Source organism: Rhinoderma darwinii, chromosome 8 (assembly GCF_050947455.1).
Source record: "Rhinoderma darwinii isolate aRhiDar2 chromosome 8, aRhiDar2.hap1, whole genome shotgun sequence".
NCBI lineage: Eukaryota > Metazoa > Chordata > Amphibia > Anura > Rhinodermatidae > Rhinoderma > Rhinoderma darwinii.
The window spans coordinates 74,122,875-74,148,399 of record NC_134694.1 but is presented as its reverse complement, the minus strand read 5'-3'; the positions used below and the strand labels follow the sequence as shown (position 1 = coordinate 74,148,399).

General features: G+C 45.9%; 1 protein-coding gene across 3 annotated transcripts; it reads right to left on the bottom strand.

The window, feature by feature from the left end:
• Positions 1–704: 704 nt before the first annotated feature.
• Positions 705–6,993, bottom strand: C1GALT1C1 (C1GALT1 specific chaperone 1). Of its 3 annotated transcripts, none has more exons than XM_075834336.1 (2): positions 6,908–6,993; positions 705–3,122 (listed from the first exon to the last, which is right to left on the bottom strand). In XM_075834336.1, exon 2 carries the CDS (start codon positions 3,115–3,117, stop codon positions 2,164–2,166), a length of 954 nt encoding a protein of 317 aa, XP_075690451.1. In that variant the 5' UTR covers positions 3,118–3,122; positions 6,908–6,993; the 3' UTR covers positions 705–2,163. The 3 variants fall into 3 exon arrangements, with proteins under 3 accessions (XP_075690451.1, XP_075690452.1, XP_075690453.1); XM_075834337.1 differs by having other exon boundaries at positions 6,843–6,979; XM_075834338.1 differs by having other exon boundaries at positions 6,849–6,979.
• Between the last annotated feature and the right edge of the window lie 18,532 nt (positions 6,994–25,525).

The following is a 25,525-nucleotide window of genomic DNA, read 5'->3' as shown; positions in this document are numbered from 1 at the left end:
TACAGTAACGTTTTTATTTTTTAAAAACGAGCATTTTTGGCCAAGTTATGACCATTTTTGTAGTTATGCAAATGAGGCTTGCAAAAGTCCAAGTGGGCGTGTTTAAAAGTAAAAGTCCAAGTGGGCGTGTATTATGTGCGTACATCGGGGCGTGTTTAATACTTTTACTAGCTGGGCGTTCTGACGAGAAGTATCATCCACTTCTCTTCAGAACGCCCAGCTTCTGCCAGATCACGCTGTGACGTCACTCACAGGTCCTGCATCGTGTCAGACGAGCGAGGACACATCGGCACCTGAGGCTACAGTTGATTCTGCAGCAGCATCAGCGTTTGCAGGTAAGTAGCTACATTGACTTACCTGCTAACGCCGAGGCTGCTGCAGAATCAACTGAAGCCTCTGGTGCCGATGTGGCCGACACGATGCAGGACCTGTGAGTGACGTCACAGATCTGCACTGCCAGAAGCTGGGCGTTCTGAAGAGAAGTGGATGATACTTCTCATCAGAGCGCCCAGCTAGTAAAAGTAGTAAAAACGCCCCGATGTACGCACATAATACACACCCAGTTGTACTTTTACTTTTCAACACGCCCAGTTGTACTTTTGCAAGCCTCATTTGCATAACTACAAAAATGGTCATAACTTGGCCAAAAACGCTCGTTTTTTAAAAATAAAAACGTTACTGTAATCTACATTGCAGCGCCTATCTGCTGCAATAGCAGATAGGGGTTGCAAAATCTGGTGACAGAGCCTCTTTAAATCACCACTGAAAATACATACACTCACGCAGATGGGATCTCAGGAACTGTAGCTGTACAACTGTATACATGGAGGTAAATGCAAACAGTGCGTCCATAAACATACAGTGCTTTACAGACACACATGCGAACAAACAGTACAATAATCTCAATTTGGAAAGGATTTGCAGCAAACGTTTAGCACTTTTTGTACTGAGTTATATTAGCATAAATCATTAATCCCGGAGGACCTCTTTAAAATAAACACTCATTAAAATCTTATAGCAGCATTTACGCAATAGCCAGTATAAGACCATGGTGCAGCTTAAAGTTTAACTATGACAAGTCAAAAGTTTTGTGACATGTCGGAAGTTTTGATCGGTGGGGGTGTAAACACGGGGACCCCCAACGATTGCTAAAACGAATCAGCAGAAGCTCGGGTGAGCGCTGCGCCGCTTTGTTTCTTATCGGCTCTCCTCAGGACGGTGTATGGGCTCAATAGAAAGTCTATGAGTCTGTACACCGCTCGCTTGAGGAAAAGCCGATCAGAAACTAAGCGGCACAACACTCACCCGACCGCTTCTGCTGCTTCGTTTTAGCGATCGATGGGGGTCCCAGTGCTCGGACCCCCATCGTTCAAGACTTCTGACATGTCACTATGACAAGTCAAAAGTTTTTTTTTTTAAAGTTTAGTTACTCTTTACGGATTGACACAACGCCTCCCACATTACTTATTCACCAGAGTCTATGCATCTTAAAAGGAACAGTGATGAAGTATTTACACAAGTGCTCCGGTTTGTGGATTCTTAAAAATAGATGTACTGCCACGCTGGAACATCTTCTAAAAATACTAGAAATATGTCACTGGAGACATATGGTTACTTGTATACAAAGCTGATCTATGCTTAGTACAAGCCTTATATTATGAGGTAATAGAGTTAGAGTCTTGTGGTAGTAAGGGAATGCAAAAGAAAGCACTAATACCGAACGATGACATCACCCACGTGTGAGCTAGGTGACAGACGGAAGTCGAATCATTTACACTCTCCCATAGGGAGCAGCCTGATGAATTGTACAAAGCTCGCTTACCACCGAAACGGAAAATATCAACCCAGTGCTTTATGAAGTAGAAAAATAGAATTTGAGTGCAAAAGTCATCACCATGTAAAATCATTTGGAGTTTGTGTAGTAAAACAACAAGTATTTTGCAGTCCTGACAAAAGAGACTGAAGCTTGTATACTGTTCAGAAAAGAACTAAATTACACATGTACACAGATCAAGTTCAACCTCCCAGCCATGGTCTTCCTCAGTGTAATAAATATAGCCACCATATTTGTTTGATTAGTTTCTTCCCAAGTCCTAGTTTCCAGATGTCCGAATTAAACACGCTACCATGTACATAACCAAAAACATAGACTTGTTACCCTCTTCAATCATTATCAGAGTTTGGAGGTGGCAGGAACACCAGCGCATCATTAAAGCTGTGCCCATAAGCTCGTAGTCTGTACACACCATACATCATAACTTGCATGTAGTTTGGAGATAGTCCACTAAATGTGATCACCATGTCTGAGCAACAGCCTTCAACAACTTTTTGAGGATCGTTTGCCATGGCTTCTTTAATTAATGTCCCTACCGATTTGGTGTTGAAGACATTTTTTCCTTCCGAGTCTTCTGCATTTTCCGCAACCACTCCTTTATACTTCAGGCACATGGCCAACTGCTTATCTGCCGAAACCTTCCATATTATGCCGCCGGTTTCTGGACACTTATCTGGTTCATTCATTACGTTGATAAGCCGATTTACTGACCCGATACTGAGCACAATGCCACCTGCTAAATCAACATAATCTAAATCTCCATCTTTTACAGTATGGCCAATGTAGAACGGTTCCAAAGGATTTTTCTTCAACAGAAAATATTTAAGATTTTCAATGATGGCAAAAGTGGAGGGTTGAGAGATGAGAAACCAGTTATACTCCTGGCGATGTTTCTCGTAGGTCATTTGCACAGCTTTCCGCAACATGATCCACATGTCGTTGCTGTCAACAACAATGGATTCAAAGACTTTAACATGTTCAGAGCTATAGTAGTCCGTCTTATCACAGTGCTTGCTCCACGTGGTTCTGACAGCAGCCCAGAGGCTCAGGTCTTTTGGTTTGACAAGAATAATGCAGTAAACCCGTATCCCCTGACTCAACTCCAGTCGATCCGCATCTGAAAGTTGCAAAACGTCCTCCTTATTAGGTGCTTGGATATGATGGTGTTCATGAGGGGCGGCAGATTCATGTCCCAACTTCATGTGTCCAAGAAGAGTTACCACTAGACAAAATACACCTCCTATCAACATGCCCCGAATAAACGAGCCGCCTTCTGAAATCATCTTTCCTAAAACACAAAAATTAATATCTATTAATATATAGATCGAAGACCGTCAAATAATTAAACCCATCCATGAATTATATCGGATGACAAAGCATGCTGAACATCCTATACACCGGCATTGCGGAAGCTAATTGAGGTCAGTAAGGCTGGGTTCACACGACCATGTTACGTCCGTAATGTACGGAACGTATTTCGGCCGGAAGACCCGGACCGAACACAGTGCAGGGAGCCGGGCTCCTAGCATCATAGTGATGTACGATGCTAGGAGTCCCTGCCTCTGCGTGGAACTACTGTCCCGTACTGAAAACATGATTACAGTACGGGACAGTTGTCCGGCAGCGAGGCAGGGACTCCTAGCATCGTACATCACTATGATGCTAGGAGCCCGGCTCCCTGCAGTGTGTTCGGTCCGGGACTTCCGGCCGAAATACGTTCCGTACATTACGGACGTAACATGGTCGTGTGAACCCAGCCTAAGGCTTCGTTCACATCTGCATTTGGTGTTTTCGTTGCTCTGTTCCGTCATAGAAGCAGAACAATGAAAATACCAGAGGAACCGGATCCGTTGCATGACGGACACCATCGGCGCCCGATGGAACCCATTGACTTTAACGGGTACCCTTGGGTTGGCGTCATGGTGTCTGTTTTACAGGACAAAATAGAGCCAAAATTCTGCCCTATTTTGGCTGTCATTTTTGACTGGATCTGTGACGGAGGCCAATAACAGAGCCTTCAACGAAGAAGTGAACAAAGCCTTATTTATTATCATTTGTTTCTTGGTAAAATTCTACACAAATCTGTTGAAAAGTTTCTGAACAAAGGAAAGCATTAAATCCTACCAGAAAAATTAGACTACGATTGGATCACGTGTTGTTTAGGCTTCGTTTACACCTGCGCCAGGGTCCCGTTCTGACGGAGCTTTTTGTTGGAACAGGACCCTGACTGACACAAACGGAAACCAAAGGATCACCATTGATTTCAATGGCGACGGATCAGGTGCCAATGGCTTCCGTTTGTCTCCGTTGTGCAAGGGTTCCGTCGTTTTCGCTATTGATTTTGTCAAAGCGGAAGAAAGGTGGAGGGATTTAGGCGATTCCTCCTGGCAAATCAGTGTTATTTTACATACAGAACACACTTCCTTATGGGTCCCAAAACTTGTGCTCAGGGGAGGCTGTTAATTTAAAGAGGTCGGTTTCCGACTATTTCCCATGCCCTCGTTCAAGTCTATGGAGGGACAGCGCATGCTCGTCCTGCTCTCCGGCTGAGAACAGGGGCTAAGGGCACCTCGTTCTCTGAAATGATAGGGGTCCCGGAGCCCGACCTAATGTACTTCTATAGAAATACAAATTTAAAGGGGTTGTCCCACGTCAACCTCCTTTATTTATTTCTTTTTTAAAGAATACTTGTTCACGTCTCGTTATGCGACCACGATCAGCGTATTCGCCGGAAAAGCTCCCAACGCATATGACATCCGCAGAGCAAACGCTGTGGAATTTCTGCAAAGTGGATGAGACTTAAAAAATCTCATGACCACACTGTGGAAAAAAAATATATATATCCGGCCTAAGGGTATGTTCCCACACAATGGCTACGCTGCAGATTTTCTGCAACAGAAAACCTGCAGCAGAATCTCAAGAAAAACGCTGGTCAATCGGTCACAAAAATCCGCACCAAATTTTTCCTGCTCATATTGCTGCGGAAACGCTGCAGTTTTAGTAAGGTATATGCGCACCTGAGGATTTTCTCAGTTTTTTACTACGTTTACGCTGCAAAAAACATCTGTTGCAGAATTTATGCTCCCCATTGAAATCTATGGGCCAAACACGCAGCATCTTCGCACAAAACCCGCAGCAGAAATTGAAATGCCGCGGAATAGAAAGTCACACCGCAGAACGCTTTCCGTACAACTTTTCTGCGTTTTTTTTCCCGCAGCGTGGGCATGAGTTTTCTAAATCTCATTCACTTTGTTGCAAATGTAAACGCTGTGGAATTTTCTGCGGAAATTCTGCAGCATTAACGCTACGTGGGAACCCAACCTAAGGGTGACAGATGCCTAACAGTGACCATAGGCTATATTGCTGCCTGTTTAACGTAGGCAAATAAGCGTGATTTGAATAAAGCCTTAGGGTATGTGCACACGATAACGACAATTACAGCTGAAATTACGGAGCTGTTTTCAGGAGAAAACAGCTCCTGCATTTCAGACGTAATTGCTCGTACTCGCGTTTTGCGAGGCGTCAATTACGGCCGTAATTTGGAGCTGTTCTTCATTGAAGTCAATGAAAAACGGCTCAAATTACGTCCCAAGAAGTGTCCTGAACTTCTTTGACGATGCTGTTATTTTATGCGCCGTCTTTTGACACCGATGCGTAAAATGACAGGTCGTCGGCACAGTACGTCGGCAAACCCATTGAAATGAATGGGCAGATGTTTGCCGACGTATTGGAGCCGTGTTTTCAGGCATAATTCGAGGCGTAAAACGCCTCGTTTACGCCTGAAAATAGGTCGTGTGAACCCAGCCTTACTGTGGGAGCATGGCCATTAGATGGGTGAGTGTTTATAAGGCCTTATTCACACTAGTGTGTCCGATTTGCGTCTGCAAAAAAATGGACCGATTTATACGAATATGAATTTCCATGTTGTATTAGCGTGGTTTCCGTGTGTCATCCGTTTTTTTCCTAAGAATTTCCTGGTTCACTTTTCTTTTTTCAGCATTTCTTCAGCAACTGATCCGTGCACAATAACGAGAAATATGTTCACGTGACTTAAGTCTAAGACGAGGTTTTTAGGTACCTACATAAACGTGACTCACTACAGCAAAACAACATGAAGGCGAACCAGCGCTGGTCATACAAAGTATATTAAACGATCTACGGTCTATATGGGGCAGCCCAACTGTCCCGATGTCTGATGTCATGTGACAGGAGGATTGGTCGGGCATGTTTCGTTCCAACATTCGGATAGGTCGTCAATGTTTGATTAGTGGGGGTCCCCTTGGGCTCCTGCAGATCGAAGACCACTGCAGCGCCGCAGCCCTGTCTATCAAGGCACAGTAGCGCATCTATACGCTTGTCTGTGCTAAGCATTGCAGATCAGCCCCATTCAAGTGGGGCTCCAGAGAGCACCATGGCCCCCATCATGCGGAACAATGGGGTCTCAGGGGTCAGACCTAATATTGATGGCCTATCCTAGAGATAAACTCATGCAGATGAAGGTTGATCATGTATACTGCTTATAGATGCAAAACCAATGAGTAAAACAGCAGAGAATCTCATAGACTTGACTGTCTAATGTGACCCACGGCCAGTTACACCTCATCAGACTGTCAAATATGGATCACCATTGCAATCAATGATCAATAGACCTAGCCAAGTACTGGATATTACTTAATCGTGAAGATTAGCGATGAATTTATTATATAAATGGTCATGACACGGTCCGAATTAGCTCTGACAATAGACGAATTATCCAGTACGGAAGTACTAGTACTACCGAGACAAAACTTCTAGCCCAGGAGGCTGACACTACAGCGATCACATACATTAACGTTTATATGGACGATGAGAATAGAGGAGCGATGTGAATACAGACTGCTACAACATGAATAAAGCAGGATATACAGAGCCTGATCTATATATACACACATGTATAGATATATACAGCCGTGACGTAAGCTGCAGTATAAAAACCCTCAGTAGAAACGAGACGAAAGGGTTAACGTACAAGTACCCGCGAGAGCGCCGATCTTAGCACAGAGATGTCCGGTGACTAATGCCGCCGGCACTCACCGTCCGGATCCTGCAGCCAGCGATCCTAGCGACCGTCACCACCTCACTCTCTAACGTATGCTGCTGCCAGATCTTGTATTTCCGCCTTCTTGCGCAGGTGACATGGAGTCACGTGTACTGTCGTGACGTGTCACCGTTCTAACTCGTAGGACCGGCTGCCCGCCATGTTTGATCCTGGAAAGAGAACTTTTTAGAAAGCTGGAAGAGATTAATGATATGGTGGAGATATGAAGGGGAATTTTAGACCAGTACATATGAGGGTTACCTTACTCTGGAGGCTTAATGTATGAAAAGAAGAGCAGATAAGAAGTGGAGAAGATAGCCAGGGCCTGCATTAGGCCTCACAGGGCCGCCATCAGGAATTTCAGGGCCCCATACAGCTAAATTTTCTGGGCCCCCCTTTTACTGCTCGCGGGAAAAAGACGCAGACGCCTCCCATTGAAATCAATGGGAGGCATTTTCGGTCCGTTTTCGACGAGCTTTGCAACGCGGTTTTCAAAATACTCTGTGTGAACATAGCCTTACACGTATAAATTCACTGCGAGTGGTGCAGCACCCCAGCCTACTGTATAATGACATTTTGCAGCTTTCTGTCTTCCTGCTTCAGTTCCTCATGATTTTCAAGATCTCTGCCTGCTGTCTATGAATGAGAACATTAAAACCAGTCCTGGTTTATTACTTTCACAGCTGATGGTCTTGTTACAATGTATCAGTGTAGATAAGAGCCATCTGCCTGGAGTCCAGCACAGGAGAGGAGTTTGTGCTGTTGCTGCGTTTAGCTCACAGATGATTGACTGATACATTATAACAAACTTTCTTATATACAACTTTAACGCTATACAGCCCCCTCTGTAGATAACGCCATACAGCCCCCTCTGTAGAGAACGCCATACAGCCCCCTCTGTAGAGAGCGTCATACAGCCCCTCTGTAGATAACGTCATACAGACCCCCTGTAGATAACGCCATACAGCCCCCACTGTAGAAAACTCCATACAGCCCCCACTGTAGATAACGCCATACAGCCCCCTCTGTAGATAACGCCATACAGCCCCCTCTGTAGAGAACGCCATACAGCCCCCTCTGTAGAGAACGTCATACAGCCCCTCTGTAGATAACGTCATACAGACCCCCTGTAGATAACGCCATACAGCCCCCACTGTAGAAAACTCCATACAGCCCCCACTGTAGATAACGCCATACAGCCCCCTCTGTAGATAACGCCATACAGCCCCCTCTGTAGAGAACGCCATACAGCCCCCTCTGTAGAGAACGTCATACAGCCCCTCTGTAGATAACGTCATACAGACCCCCTGTAGATAACGCCATACAGCCCCCACTGTAGAAAACTCCATACAGCCCCCACTGTAGAGAACGCCATACAGCCCCCTCTGTAGAGAACGCCATACAGACCCCCTGTAGATAACGCCATATAGACCCCCCTCTGTAGATAACGCCATATAGCCCCCCCCCCCTGTAGATAACGCCATACAGCCCCCTCTGTAGATATCTACAAAGGGGGCTGTATGGCATTATCTACAGGGGGTCTGTATGGCATTCTCTACAGTGGGGGCTGCATGGCGTTATCTACAGAGGGGGCCGTATGGAGTTCTCTACAGTGGGGGCTGTATGGAGTTCTCTACAGTGGGGGCTGTATGGCGTTCTCTATGGGGGGGTGTATGGCGTTATCTACAGGGGGCTGTATAGCGTTACCCACGGGGGGCTGCATAGCGTTACCTACAGGGGGGCTGTATAGCGTTATCTACATAGGGGGCTGTATGGCGTTATCTACAGGGGGGACTCTGTATGGCGTTCTCTACAGTGGGGGCTGTATGGCGTTATCTACAGAGGGGGCTGTATGGCGCTAACGCCATACAGCCGCCCCTGTAGGTAACGCTATACAGCCCCCCTGTAGGTAACGCTATACAGCCCCCCCTGTAGGTAACGCTATACAGCCCCCCTGTAGGTAACGCTATACAGCCCCCCCTGTAGGTAATGCCATGCAGCCCCAACCCCCCCAAAAAATCTGACCTACAGTCTGTCCTACAGAAGACATGTATCCCCTATCCACAGGATAGGGGATACATGTGTGATCGCTGGCAGCGATAGGGAGAACGGGGGACCGAAAGTCCCCTGAAGTTCTCCATGACTAAGCTCTGACTTCCGGCGTCTGCGCAGCTCAATAAAAATGAAAGGAGCGCTGGTCACGCATGCGCACAAGCGGGAACGGCGCTCCATTCATTTCTCCGGAGCTGCCGACACAGACCCCGGAAGTCCGAGGTTTGTGATGGAGAACTTCAGGGGACTTTCAGTCCCCCGTTCTCCCTATCAATACCAGCGATCACACATGTATCCCCTGTCCTGTGGATAGGGGATACATGTCTTTTGTTTAATGGCAGAGTGGGGAGATACCTCCCTGCTCTGCCGTAGTGTTCAGTGGCGTCCCGCTGTAGCAGCCATAGCGGCTGCTAGCGGAGCCTCCGGCCATGGTGGGGGCCCGTGCCGGCGGGCGACACGGGCCCCCTCATGCCGCGGGCCCCCGGCGGTAGTTACGCCACTGGCCGGGCCCCGTACAGAAGTACCCCTAATACCCCCCTGATGGCGGCCCTGAGGCCTCATGCACACTTCAGTTTTTTCCTTCAGGGTGCTTTCCGTTGTCACGGATAGCACCCTGAACCCATGCATTTCAATCGATCCATGCACACTTCCGTTGTTTCAACGGAACCGTGTGGCCGTTCCGTCAAAAGTAGTGCAGGTCCTACTCCTGCCCGTTGATGGAACAGTCTCAGCCTTTGCATTGAATTTGGTCCGTGAAACAACGGGCTGCACATGGGAGCCATCCGTGTGCAGCCCGTGTGTGGCGGGACCGTCGTTAATGGCCGTACAACGGCCGACGGAAGTGTGCATGAGGCCTTAGGCAACAGGGTGCTCTGTGCAGAATTGCCTTTTAGTGCCCCCACCCCCACTCCATTTACCATTGTTATGTATTGTGGGCATTCGGTGCTTTTGTTTGTACTGTATGTTTTCACATTACGTCCTGCCTGTCCATTTATCGCTCCTGGCGAATACATGAAATAGACACCAAAAATGTGCAAGATAATTTTTTTTCACTGGACGCCACTGCATAAAATAGCGCAGTCCCACCCGAACTGAGGCTTTTTTTCCCTCCATCAGGTGTATGGGGCTGGAGCTTTCCCGGTGCATACGTTATACGGATGGGCAGGATGTAATTATTACCTTTACTGAGTTTTCTCAAAGGCTATCTTTTATATAACAGAAAAAAATATGAAAACTGCTGGACACGTAGGCAATGTTGGTGCTTTTTATCACTTATTAAACTCGCACGGTGAATGCCATAAAGAAAAAAGGAAATCTCCAAAATCGCTGTTTTTTGGTTACATTAGCTCTAAAACGAATTTAATAAAAAGTGATCAAAAATTTGTATGTACTATCTTGGCTGGCTTCCAGGAATGGGAACAAGCAGGGGTCAGATATGTATACCAGTTGTATGAGGGAGGAAGTATCAAATTGTTCTCACAATTGCAGGAGGAGTTTGGGCTCCCACATCGGATGTTCTATCAGTATCTCCAGTTGCGTCATGCAGCACAGGCCCAGGGTAGGTCGGTGGACTTGAGCTGCTCCACTATGGGAGCGATGGAACAGGTATTGGGGGCAAAGGACACTAAGGGGATTATCTCTGTGATATATAGTACATTACTTTCCAAATTCCTTGGAGATCCGATGGGGGAGATCAGACGCAAATGGGAAGAAGATGTGGGGACTATAACAGATGAAGAGTGGGAGGAGATACTCGAATCGCCCAAAATGCTGTCCATTAATGTAGCACATAGGCGGTCACAACTTTTTCTCCTGCATAGGGTGTATAGGACACCTAAGGTGTTATGGCAAATGCGGCTTAGGCCAACGAAGGAGTGTCCCAGGTGTTCGTTTGATGGGGCAGACATAAAGCATATGTTCTGGGACTGTCCGATGCTGAATGACTACTGGAAGGAGGTTGGAGGCATGGTAGCGAGAGTATATGGGAGGGATTTCCCGTTGGAACCTAAGATCTTTATGTTGGGTTGCATGGGGGAGGAGGGAGGAAATGGGGCTGAATTACTGGCTATTAAAAAAGTTTTATACCATGCTAGGAAGCTGATAGCAAAATATTGGCTGAACACGGATCCCCCGGAGGTGTCTGAACTGGTAGGATATGTTAATCACACGGTGTCGTTAGAACATCGGATATATCTGAAACGTGGGGCAATGCACAAATATGATAAACAATGGGGAAGGTGGATACATAACTATGGTACGGCAGGGAGGTAGGAGGCAGATTGAGGGGACATGATCAGGAGATCGCTTATGAATATATTTGTATGATGCGGGAGAGAAAATGTACGAGCCAGGGAAAGGAGATACTGCGGGGGAGGGGGGGGGGGAGTTTGGTTGCAGGGAAGGGGGAGTTATGTTAAATGTAACTGAATATTCTGTACAAAACTGAAAATGTATTGATTGTTGGAATTGACTAGATATACATGAGATTTATAATGTATGTTGTACTATCAATAAAAACTGGTTTGATTTAAAAAAAAAAAAATTTGTATGTACCAAAATATTGTACCAATAAAAGCTACAGCGTGTCCCGCAAAAAAATAAACCCTCACACCGATTGATTGATGAAAATATAAAAAGTTATGGCTCTACTAACTTGCAACGAACAGTCTCTAGAGACCAAAATTCCAACACCTGCCTTTTTCTTGTTTTGCGTAGCCGTATATACCAATGGAAAATGGGGCATGGCGAATTTAAAAGAACCGGATCTGTCATGGTGCGTTTCCTGGAGGAAGGCAATATCTGCCTTCAAATATTTCAGTTCTCGGAGCGCTAATCTCCTCTTCACATTAGAGTTTAGGCCTTTAACATTCAAGGAAACTATACGCGCCATGACAGATCCAGAAGCAGTAAATCAAACATTAATGTAAACCCCCAAGAAGGGGCCAACCTGCATCTATAGCGGGATGGTAGGAGGCTGCAGCTCATCTCCAGTAATCCAGTTCCTTGCTCTCGAAGACATCTCCTAGTATAAAACCAGATTCCAAGGAAAGAAGGGGAGGGATAGGGGGGACACAGACAGAAAAATAAAAAAAATAATAGCAATAAACACATGTAGTGACATTGCGCTATCAAGTCACTCAAATGACTATGAATGAAAGTTACCTTCCATATGAAGACTAAGAAATTCAAGAAATTCTTATGCAAAACTAAGGCTTCATGCACACGACCGTGCTCGTAATTACGAGTCGTAATTACGAGCACGGCCGGCCACGGGCAGCCGGCCGCTTTTCCGAGCCGTGCTCCCATTATAAAGTATAGTAGCATGGCCGGTAAAATAAAAAAATAGAACATGTTCTATTTTTTTAAAGGCACGGGCACCTTCCCCTGAGAAAACGGGAAGGTACCCGTGGCTAACAGAAGTCTATGGGCCCGTTATTTCGGGTCGTAATTACGACCCGCAATAACGGGTGTTTTTACGGTCGTGTGCATGAGGCCTAACAGTGAGAACACTAGATGCATGAGAAGCACTAGGAAAATGTTTAGTCTCCATAGGGGATAAGATCCCCCAGAAGTCGATGTAGTCGGGGCCAAACCTAGCACCCCTTGTGCCATGAGAAGCCAAATCTGATACGATTTGGTCTGATGGCCCTCCACAACAACCTATATAAGTAGAATACAAATCAAAGAGAAATAACACATAACATAGAAAAGAAAAAGTTCAATGCGGTCTGTGCACTTGACAGTGCAATTACGAGTAATAGCCTCCAGGAACAGGATCATTATCTCCGGGATGGAGACTTGCGTCTGTAGTCGGAAGCGGGGTTCCTTGGTATAGTGGATTTCTTCCTCGGTGGTACTTTGTGCCAGATGGGAGGGGAAGGCGGCGGGGGTAGGGTAAGATCCCAGCTAGGTAGCTTCGGTGCTGGAATATCCAGAGTGGCACAGAAGGCTTGTACATCCATAGGTGACCTAAGAACGGCAGAGCGTCCATCTCGTCTAGCTGTGAGACTGAATGGGAATCCCCAACGATATAGGATGTTAGTATCTCTCAGGATAGAGAGCAGCGGGCGTAGTTGTCTCCGCTTGTGTAATGTAATCCAAGATAGATCAGGTAACAGTTGGATAGTAGAGTTCCCATATGCAATGTCACGTTGATTTCTGGCTTTAGCCATAATGGTTTCCTTCAGCTCAAAGTCCGTAACACAACAGATGATATCTCGAGGTAGGGTGGAAGTCCTTTTTGGCCGCAGGGCTCTATGAGCTCTGTCTAGCTTTATAATATGATCAGAAGGTGCTCCTATAACAGTATTAAAAATGGTCGTCAGAACATGTTTCACATTTTCGTCTTGTTTAGCTTCAGGTACACCTCGGATCCTAATGTTATGGCGCCGACCCCTATTGTCGAGATCCTCCAAATGATTATGATAATCAGAGAGAGCCGTATTTTGGGCCACAACCGTAGACTGTAGTTGTGAAATATATTGACGAGTGGAGTCATGGTCTTCTTCTAGCGTCTCGATTTTATGTGTGACTTGTTGTATGTCTTGACGTACGGCTGCAATGGCAGCATTACAGGTGTCTTTCACCTCTGCTATAAGAGACTTGAAATCCTCTCTAGTGGGAAGCTGGCAGAGGAGGGAATGCCAGTCTTGTCGTTTAGAAGTGGGGCACTCAGAATCTGAGGAAGAGAGCCATGCCTGAGAATCGGAGCCCCGGTCACACGGTGGTGGCAGGGTCAAAATGGAGGGAGCTTCCAGTTCCGAGTCAAGTGCCGCTGTCCTCCGCTCCCTAGAGCGTTTAGAGGAAGGAGGGATCTCGTCCCTTTGAGGTCTCGGAGGTTTAGGCAAGAGCGGGAAATTCTCCAAGGTGAGCGGTAAGTCACTAACCTGAAAGTCTCTGCTCTGTGAAGAGGTGTCCGTCAGGAAAGCATGCGGCTCCTCTGAGTGTGCTAAGGGGACATCTAAAGATGGCGGCCTGTCGACCACGTGGTCGTCTCCGAGTCCCCGGATGGGAAGCTGTGCAGCGGCCGGAGACCGAGTGCACTCCGGTGATGGGGACCGTGCCGGATCTGCAGCGGGATCACCCTCCAGAGGATCCGACGGACACCAGTAAGGCCTCATGCACACAACCGTATTTTTTCCCACCCGTAAATACTGGCGTAAATATGGGTCCGGTGTCACACGTATTCCACCCGTTTTGCACCAGTATTTACGAACCCGTGCCCGTAAATATGGGTCCGGTGTCACACGTATTCCACCCGTATTTACGAGCACGTTTTTGGCGGCAAAATAGCACTGCACTAATCGGCAGCCCCTTCTCTCTATCAGTGCAGGATAGAGAGAAGGGACAGCCTTTTCTGTAATAAAAGTTAAAGAAATTCATACTTACCCGGCCGTTGTCTTGGTGACGCGTCCCTCTCTTCACATCCAGCCCGACATCCCTGGATGACGCGGCAGTCCATGTGACCGCTGCAGCCTGTGATTGACCTGTGATTGGCTGCAGCGGTCACATGGCCTGAAACGTCATCCAGGACGTCGGGCCGGATGTCGAGAGGGACGCGTCACCAAGGTAACGGGCGGGAGACCGGACTGGAGGAAGCAGGAAGTTGTCGGTAAGTATGAACGTCTTCTATTTTTATTTTTTACAGGTTTATACTGATCGGTAGTCACTGTCCAGGGTGCTGAAACAGTTACTGCCGATCAGTTAACTCTTTCAGCTCCCTGGACAGTGACTATTTACTGACGTCGCTTAGCAACGCTGCCGTAATGACGGGTGCACACATGTAGCCACCCGTTATTACGAGAGCTCCATAGACTTCTATGGACTGTCCGTGCCGTTATTACGGCCTGAAATAGGACATGTTCTATCTTTTTCAACGGCACGGGCACCTTCCCGTGAGAAAACGGGAAGGCACCCGTCGCCAATAGAAGTCTATGAGCCCGTTATTACGGGTCGTGATTACGACCCGTAATAACGGGAGTTTTTACGGTCGTGTGCATGAGGCCTAAGCCTGTGAGTCCGTGTCCAGAGGAGGCGCTAGCAATGGCGTCTGCTCCGCCTGTGGGTCTGAGCGGAGGAATGCGTCCAGAGTCCCGGTATGTAGCACGCCTGGGGGTGCCAACTTACTCTCTGGCTTCTTGGATGTGCGTTTCACCATCTTGCGGGTGTTTTGGGAGGCTAAATCCGAGATAAACCGCAGTTGTGAGGTTGATTAGTGGAGGAGCTCTGAACCGTGCGTCCTACTCCATCGACATCCGGGCACGCCCCCAAAATTTTATTATTTTGACATTTTACTTTTGTAAATTTTTTTAAACTTTTTTTTTAGTCCTTCTAGGGACTTGAAGATCCAATTGTTGGATCGTTGTTATAATTCCCTGCAATACTTATGTATTGCAGGGTATTATACCTGTCAGTTTCACACTGACAGGAGGCATATTAGGTCCTCTGGCAGGACGTAATCGCCTTCAATAGATGGCAGACCCGAAGCCTTTGTTAGGCTTCCAGTTGCTATAGCAATCGGCCCCCGCAATCGCGTAGCGGGGTGCCGATGTTGATATAACAACTTAAATGCGGCGGTCACTGTTGACTGCCACAATTAAGGGGTTAATCGGTTCGGATTACCGCTGTGATCCGACCCGATGTTTTCCCCCAGTACTAAGGCTGCTAGTAGCAGCCTGTACTGGGAGATGCCGGGCTGCAGGGAGCGTCTGTGTGCTCTGTTAGGAGCAATGTGTAATCATGTATATACTAACTGTTTAACTAAAAAAATACAATTTTGTTTGCAATAACACAATTTTAAACATTTTTGTTCCATGTAAGCCATGCTGCATCTTTTATTGAAATATTATTTTTTTTAAAAAAAACAACAATACAATTGTGACGTGTCAGAAGTATTGATGGTTTGGGGTTCAAGAACTGAGACCCCCTGATTGCTAAACAAAGCAGCAGTTGCACTCGAATGAACACTGAGCCACTTCATTTAGTACCGGCTTTCTTTTGAAAGCCAAGCAAACCGTGTACGGACTAAAGAATTTATATAGAGCCCATACACCGCTTGCACATTTTACCAACAGAAGCAAAACAAGGTCAATCATAATCAAGCAGCTCACATCTACAGCTTTCTTGTGATCAAAGGGGGTCTGAGTGCTGGGACCCCACACATACTGTCACATGACCAAAGTTTAACCCCTTGAGGACACAGCCTGTTTTGGCCTTAAAGGCGACGCCACTTTTTCAAATCGGGAATATGTCTACTTTATGTTGCCATTGTTTTTTTTAACGTTCTTTTCTTTTTCTAGGACGTTACAAGGCTTAGAAATTTAGCAGCAATTTCGCACATATTCAGGAAAATTTCAAAAGGCTATTTTTTTCAGGGACCAGTTCAGTTGTGAAGTGGCTTTGAAGGGCCCATACAATACAAACCCCATAAATCACCCCATTTTAAAAACTGCACCCCTCAAAGTATTCAAAACAGTATTAAGAAAGTTTATTAACCCTTTAGGCGTAGACAAGAATTAAAGCAAAGTAGGGGTGAAATTGACAAATGTCATTTTTTTTGCAGAAATTCATATTTATTTTTTTCTGTGACACAGAAGGTTTTATCAGAGAAACACAACTCAATCTTTATTGCCCAGGTTCTGCAGTTTTTAGAAATATCCCACATGTGGCCCCTAGTGTGCTAATGGACTGAAAAACTGGCCTCAGTAGCAAAGGAGCACCTAGGGGATTTTGGGGCCATCTTTTCATTAGATGATATTTTAGGCAGCATGTCAGGTTTGAAGAGGTCTTGTGGGGCAAAATCAGTGGAAACACTCCCAAAAAGACACCATTTAGCAAACTAAACCCCTCAAGGAATTTATCAAGGGGTATAGTAAGCAATTTGATCCCACAGAATTTTTGCTGAATTTAGTGGAATGAGGCAGTGAAAATCTAAATTTTTTCCTATAAAACGTAGAAATTTTACATTTTTACAAGGCATAAAGGACAAAAAACACACCAACGTTTGTAAAGAAATTTCTCAAGATTACGGCAATACCCCATATGTGGTATTAAACTGCTGCTTGGACAAACGGCAGAGCTCAGATGGAAGAAGCTCCATTTGACTTTTGGAGCTCAAGTTCTGATGCAATGGTTTTCGGGTGCCATGTCGCATTTGTAAAGCCCCTGTGGGACCAAAACAGTGGAAAACCCCAAAAGTGACCCCATTTGGGAAACTACACACCTTAAGGAATCTATCTAGTGGTATAGTGAGCATTTAGACCTCACAGGTCTTTTGAAGAATTTATTGGAATTAGGCGGTAAAAATTAATATACATTTGTTTTCCACTTAAAAGTTGCATTTTTTCATTTTCACAAGGGATAAAGGTGAAAAAGCCACCCAACATTAGTAAAGCAATTTCTGCAGAGTACGGCAATAACCCACATGTGATCATAACCTGCCATTTGGACACACAGCAATGCTCTAGAAGGAAGGTGCGCAATTTGGTTTTTGGTGTGGAGATTTTACAAAATTAGTTTTTTGACACCGTGTTGCATTGAGCTAAGGTACCAGTACAGCGGAAAGCCACAAAAAATTACCCCATTTTGGAAACTACATCCCTGAAGAAATTTATCTAGAGGTGTAGTGAGCATTTTGACAAGTGTTTTGCAGAAATTAGTGCACAGTGGATGTTGCAGATTGAAAATTGCCCTTTTTCCACTGATATGCCATTTCAGTGACCAATATGTTGTGCCCAGCTTGTGTCACTGGAGACACACACCCCATGAATTGTTGAGTGGGTTCTCCAGAGTACAGTAATACCCTATATGTGGTCATAAACTGCTGTTTGGGCACACTGTCCAGCTCAGAAGGACCACCATTTGGGTTTTGGAGCGTAAATTTTGCTTGATAGTAGTTTTGTTTGGGCTTTTACTGGTAATAATGTGGGGGCATATGTAATCTGTGCGGAGTACATCAGGGTATATGTAAGATGTGGGGAGTACATCAGGGTATATGTAAGCTGTGTGGAATACATCAGCGTACACATTTAGGTCCAGAAGTATTTGGACAGTGACACAAGTTTTGTCATTTTAGCTGTTTACCAAGACATATTGAATATACAGTTATATAATCAATATGGGCTTGAAGTGCAGAATCTCAGCTTTAATTTGAGGGTATTCACATCCTAATTTGAGGAAGGGTTTAGGAATTACAGCTCTTTAATATGTAGCTGCCTCTTTTTCAAGGGACCAAAGGTAATTGGACAATTATCTCGAAAGCTATTTAATGGGCTGCATGGGCTATTCCCTCGTTAATCCATCATCAATTAAGCAGGTAAAAGGTCTGGATTTGCATTTGGAAGCGGTTGCTGTGAACCCACAACATGAGGTCAGAGGAGATCTCAATGCAAGTGAAACAGACCATCGTTAGGTTGAAAAAAATGAAGAAATCCATCGGAGAGATAGCACAAATCTTAGGAGTGGCCAAATCAACTGTTTGGTACATTCTTGAAAAAAAAAAGAGCACACTGGTGATCTCGTGAACTCCAAAAGGCCTTCACATCCACGGAAGACAACAGTGGTGGATGATCACAGAATCCTTTCAATGGTGATGAAAAAACCCTTCACAACATCTACCCATGTGAAGAACGCTCTCTTGGATGTAGGTGTATCAGTATCTATGTCTACCATGGACTTCATGAGAGCAAATAGAGAGGGTTCACCACAAGGTGCAAACCATTAACTCCTTCAAGATAAGCTCATTTTGGCCTCCAGGACCAGCCCCATTTTTTCAAACCTGACGTGTCACTTTATGTGGTAATAACTTTGGAATGTTTTTACCTATCCAAGCGATTCGGAGATTGTTTTCTCGTGACATATTGTACTTTATGTTAGTGGAAAAATTTGGTCGATAAATGTATTGCTTGTTTGTGAAAAACACCAAAATTTTGAGAAAATTTGAAGAAATTATGATTTTCTAATTTTAAATGTATTTGCTTGTAAAACAGATAGTAATACCACACAAAATAGTTACTAATTAACATTTCCCATATGTCTACTTTATGTTTGCATCATTTATTTTTCAAGGACGTTACAAGGCTTAGAACTTTAGCAGCTATTTCTCACATTTTTAAGAAAATTTCAAAAGGCTATAATTTCCAGGATGAGTTCAGTTCTGAAGTGGTTTTGAGGGCCCTATAAATTAGAAATCCCCATAAAACACCCCATTTTGAAAACTGCACCCCTCAAAGTATTAAAAACAGAATTCAGAAAGTGTTTTAACCCTAAAGGCATTCCACAGGAATTGAAGAAATTTAGAGGTAAAATTTACAAATTCATTTTTTCTGTCAAAATTAATTTGCAATAAAAAAAAATCTATAACACAGAAGGTTTTACCCCCGAGAAATGCATCTCAATATTTATTGCCCAGATTCTGCACTTTTTAGAAATATCTCACATGTGGCCCTAGTGTGCTAATGGACTGAAACACAGGCCTCAGGAGCAAAGGAACACTTAGTGTAGTTTGGGGCCTCCTTTTTATGCAAATATATTTTAGGCACCATGTCAGGTTTGAAGAGGTTTTGTGATGCCAAAGCAGTGGAAACCCCCCAAAAGTTACCTCATTTTTGAAATTACACCCCCCAGGGAATTTATCTAGGGGTATAGTTAGCATTTTGACCCCAAAGGAGAAAAACAACCCAACATTTGTAAAGCAATTTCTCCTGATTATGGAAATACCCCATATGTGGTAATAAACTGCTACTTGGACCCACGGCAGTGCTCAGAAGGAAAGGAGCGCCATTTGGATTTTGGAGCGCAGATTTTACTGAAATGGTTTTCGGTGCCATGTCGTGTTTGTAACGCACTGGAGGGACCTAAACAGTGGAAACCCCCCAAAAGTGGGACCACCAATAGGTTCTCGAGAACGGCTGCAACTAGGAGAACTTATTTTACTACTGACAAACCTGAAACATGGATTATTGTTCTCCTCTCATTCAACGAGAGCAGTTGGTGGTACAAAGCACATCAACGGTCCTCCCACCAAAAAATCCAGATATGGATGATCATAATACAGGAACAAATAAAGAAATTTACACGAGACTTCCGGTTCCGGCGCTGGGGATGCAGGACGCGAGTGACTGAGCTCCCGCTCCCGTCCAGCCTGTAAGCTCGCAATAGTCGCTACGGCGACGATAATCAGCGGGGAAGTCACCAGCCTTGCACACGGCAACATCATCGGTGGTGCCTGTATGGACAGGTACGTCCTCAGAAGCGCGCAGAAGCCAGCCATGGAGGAATCAGCCGCGGCCGTGGTAAAGGGAGGTAAGATGGCGGCGCTTCCCGCCACTGCGACCCTGCTATACACACAGGAAGATGAGCTGCAGCACCATCAGTCCCAGCTTTCAAGCCCGGCAGAGCATGTACTGTCCGCTCTTCCAGTAGCCATTGACTATGTAACCCTGGCCCGGGAAGTAGCCAAACAGATAGCGCCAGACCTGCAAAAGGCGCTGGAAAAAACGGTGCAAGATTCTCTAAACCGCGTGCATGCGGAGCTGGCACAAGTCAATATCAGAGCTGATGAGTTAGAACAGCGTATGACGCTGCTGGAGGATGAAAATGAACGCCTGCAATCCAAACTCAAAGGGGTGCTGTCTGTTACTGCGCAGTTGGGGGACAAGGTGGAGGATCTGGAAAACCGCTCCAGGAGGAGCAACCTGCGACTGGTGGGGCTGAAAGAAGCGGTGATATCTGCTGATTTGCAACGAGTGTGTGAGAGGACATTGCCGGAAGCCTTAGGTCTCCCCCGTCCATGCCGGGTGGAGAGGGCGCATAGAGTGGGGCCGGACCCCAGAAACCTCCCAGCAACAGCTGACCACAATTCACATCGTCCCAGACAAGTGATCTTCAAACTGTTGGATTACAATGACAAGGTGGCACTCATGAAAGCTTTCCGCAGCAGATCGCGTCCTTTGGAAATAATGGGCATGAAAGTGCTACTATTTGAGGATTTCTCGGCGGAGGTTGCAAAACGAAGGCGAGCTTTCAGCAAGATCTGCACCGCGCTGTTCCAAGCGAGAATACGCTTTAGCCTGCAGTACCCAGCCATCCTGCGGGTGTTTCAAGAGAACGGGCGGAACAAGGTTTTCACCACTCCACAGGAAGCGGAGGACGCACTTGCGGAGCTTTGTGGGAACAGATCACAGCAAGAGGAGCGTCACAGTCCAGTACATAGTCCGCAGCGCAAGTCAAGAGAAGACAAAAGGAACCGGCTAAATATGGAGCGTACCTGGGCAGAAGCCTTAATGCCCACACCTGGAAGATTCCGGGGGGGTCGAGCCGGAAATAGAGGGGACTCTCCGAAGCCGCAGAGGCGAACACGGGACCGCACCCGATCCACGTCTCCTGATTGACGGACGAAGTCCTTTTTGGCGCATTTTATTTAAGCTGTTGTGATGATGATTTTGTGGACGCTGTAGACCAATTGCAGATTCCGACCAGATACAGATAAGTTTACAGATAATCTGAAAGTTATTGAGGGGGATATTTTGCAGTCTTATACAGCACTATGTATCGGTCAATAGTTGACCTATTGTTACAATGCTACAATGTTATCAAGGTTGAAGTATATGCATTCTGATATTTCCCTGCTTTTTCACTGCAAGATATTTGTGAGGGAGTTAGATCAGGATCTGAGATTGTCCCTGGTGGGCGGGATTGAACGGGAGTTATACAATGCCTCCCCCATGCAAGGGATTAGTGTTATCTGTTACAATGGCAGACTGAGGGAAATTGTGGTAGGAGATAGGGGGCACGGAGGTAGGGAAACCTTGAAGCGAAGCAAGGTTCATAGGGAAATGTGAGGATGCAATCCTAACGGACTCTAGGCTGTTAAAGTAATGATAAGGGAATGTACATAAGGGTGCGCAGGCGACAAAGAGGTACTGAGGGGGCAAAGGCAGGTGTTACTTCCTCATGGAAGGAGCCATATAGGCAGGCTGGGGGGGAGGGGGAGGGAGGGGCGCGTTCTGGCATAACAGAAAAAAGTGAAGTCACATACACCAGTGGGTATTAAGGGACTGCTAACCCTTGCCGCAGGTGATTTTATGATTTTGTTAGGTAAGGGATGGTTGGCCTTGTTGGTTCTGGCTTACAAGCCAGGGTGTGGTTATGATGTTAATGTTAATGTTTGTACATGGCTCTTGGGAAAAGACGGATCTGACTCCCTGGACTCCACACGACTTTTAGGCACTTTAGCTCATCTTAAACACGGTCCAATAACATGAAAATAGTTTCTTGGAACGTTAAAGGGCTGAGGTCCCCACAGAAACGGACCAAACTTTTAAGGCACATGAAACGATTGCATCCTGATGTGGCCCTATTGCAGGAAACTCACCTAACCGAGCCGGAGTTTAAGTATTTGCAAAAGTTCTGGGTGGGTCAGGTTTTTGGCTCGTCGGCAAGGGAGGGTAAGGCGGGAGTTATAATTCTGGTACATAAAAACTTTGCGTTTACGCTGGTGTCCCAGGAGCGGGATGACGAGGGCCGTTGGATCCATCTAGTGATGGAGCATGCAGGGGAAACCATCAGTATTCATAATGTGTATGGCCCAAATACGGTTAACACTGGTTTTTTTGGTCACTTGGAAACCCAACTCCAGCAGGATCGCACTAGGTTTTTGATTTTAGGGGGAGACCTTAACACTGTAAGGTCTTCAAAGGAGGATAGGAGCGCAGGGACTAGTTCGCAGAGAAATAGAGATAAGATCTTGCCCGACTTTTTAAGACACACGGCCCTAATAGATGCGTGGAGGAGTTTACACCCAGATGCGCGGGAATATACACATTTCTCTCATGTTCATCAGTCATGGTCGCGTATTGATTATTTGTTAGTTAGTGACGCAATGGCGCGACGTTTACGTGAAGCGGCAATTGAAGATTTAGTTATTTCGGACCATGCTCCGGTTACCATTACATTGGCTGACACAGTAGCTAGAGGAACGGATTTTATCTGGAGGTTTCCCGCTTTTCTGGCAAAGGATGAGGGCTTTACACAGAAGCTTAAGGGGTGGTGGATGGAATTCGATGGGGATAATGTAGCGCATCGCTCGGAACCGTCATTGTATTGGCGTACAGCCAAGGCGGTAATAAGAGGGAAAATCATGCAGTATATGTCTAATCTTAAACGTAAGACGACCGAAGGATACAAGGCAGCGAGCGACAGATTACGGCGTGCGTACACAGAATTCCTACATTCACCATCAATGCTATTGGGGGAGGAATGGAAGGAAGCCAAGCGACAGTTTGATCAATGGTTAGACAAAAGAGAGAGTATTTACCGGTCCCAATTTGATTCTGATTTAATGCGTTTCGGCAATAAGGCGGGCAAATTATTAGCGCGGTTAGCAAAGGGGAGGTATGCACCGGCACATATTTCAACACTTAAAGAATCAAACGGAACTCCTACCTCGGACCCAAAAAAAATCAATACCATATTAAGTAAATATTACCAAGCCCTTTACTCAGAAACACCCATAGATCTCCAAAAAGGGAGGGAATTTTTGGAGAAGGTGAAGTTGCCAGGGCTCACCCAGGAGCAGAATGGTCATTTGAGCGCGGAGATTACACTAGAGGAAGTCTGGAGCGCCATTAAAACATTATCTAACGGAAAGGCCCCGGGTCCGGATGGATTCACAGGGGAGTTTTTCAAATCTCTGAGAGAAGAAATCAGCCCTACCTTGGTGGCATACTATAATACTTTACTAGGAACGGGAGCTTTACCAGCAGAGGCCAAGGTAGCGCATATAAAGGTGTTACCCAAGAAGGGGAAGAATCCTCTTGACCCGGGGTCGTACCGCCCCATCTCGCTGATAGATCAAGATCAGAAATTGCTCACAAAAATTTTGGCCAATCGACTGGCTATGTATCTACCCATACTGGTGGGAAAATCTCAGGTAGGCTTTGTAAAGGGCAGGGCTGCAGTGACAAATTTACGCAAGGTATTGACGGTGCTAGAAACAGTCAGGCACGATCCCCAGCCAGGTACCAGGCCGGCACTTTTAGCGCTAGACGCAGAGAAAGCCTTTGATAACATACAATGGGAATGGCTGGGGATGGTGCTAGACAAAATGAACATTCAGGGAGATTTCCGGGTCTTCCTGAAGGGAGTCTACACTAGCCCGCAAGCACGCGTTCACTCCTCGGGGTTCCTATCAGATCCCTTCCAATTACATAAAGGAACACGACAGGGTTGCCCCTTGTCGCCCCTGCTATTCAATCTAGCACTGGAACCTATGGCCAGATTCTTGGAGGAATCGGATATGTTCAGAGGCATTCAAGTGGGATCTTGTGCAGTGAAATTAGCCCTGTTCGCTGATGATGTCATACTTTTTATGTCAAACCCTCAGGAGCATTTAGGGAAGGTTTTTCAATTTTTGCAGGAATTTGGGCAATGCTCGGGATACAAAGTCAATATAGCTAAGAGCGAACTGCTGGAGTTGGGCAGGCCATTGCCAAAGACCTTTTGGCAATCCTTGGGTTGCGGGATATCACCGGTGGAACACTGCATTACCTATCTGGGTATCAAAATAGGGAGGGTACCAGACACTCTGTATGGCTTAAATTATCCCCCGTTAATTAAAAAAATACAAGCGGAACTCACTAGATGGGGCCAATTGCCGTTGTCCCTCTTGGGAAGATGTCATCTGATCAAGATGGTTAGTTTTCCTAGATTGCTATACCCCTTTCAAACGCTACCTCTCTTGTTGAAGCATGTGGATGTCTCGAAATTGACGGCTTCATTCACTAAATTTATATGGGCAGGAAAAAGGCCGCGCATAGCACTCACCAAGTTCATGATGGGTAAACAAGAAGGGGGTGTGAACTTTCCGAATGTCAGGGGTTATAACGTGGTCTGTCTTATGCGTCATGTAGTAGATTGGCTTCATGAAACAAGCAATTATTCCAATTTAGATCTGGAAGGGGAGTATGCTTCACCTTGGAACCTGAAAGCTTTGTTACATTGTAGAATCGCTTCTCTTCCGTGCCGTCTCAAAACCTCCATTGTATTGAGAGATACAGTTCTAGCTTGGAAAGTGGTACGTAAGCAGTTTGGGTTACCCCACCTGGTATCGAAGTATATGCCGTTGAGCGGTCATCCGGAGTTTTTACCGGGAATGGACAAGGGGGACGGAATTGCCTCATGGGGGAGGGTAGGCATTGGTAGCGCAGGGGATCTTATGCATATAGAGGAAAAGAGGTGGTTAACTGGGGAGGAAATCACCGCTAAACTCAGACCCATAGTAGATAGAGTCAATTTTTTGCAAGTACTTCAGGTACGAACATTTTGTACCTCCAGGCTCAGGGATTTGAGCAAGGAAGCTACTACGCACACTCTGGATGAGGTCATAGGTCCAACAACTGGGCGGGCGACCATTTCAGGAATGTATAGAGCATTGAGAGAGGGTTTTGTTCGTCCGCAATTAAGGATTAGTTTTAAAAGCTGGGAACGGTGGACTCAGGATCCAGATATAGGAGAGACCATACTGGGGGGTTGGGAGACGGTACGGAAGAGTGTGATAAATGAGA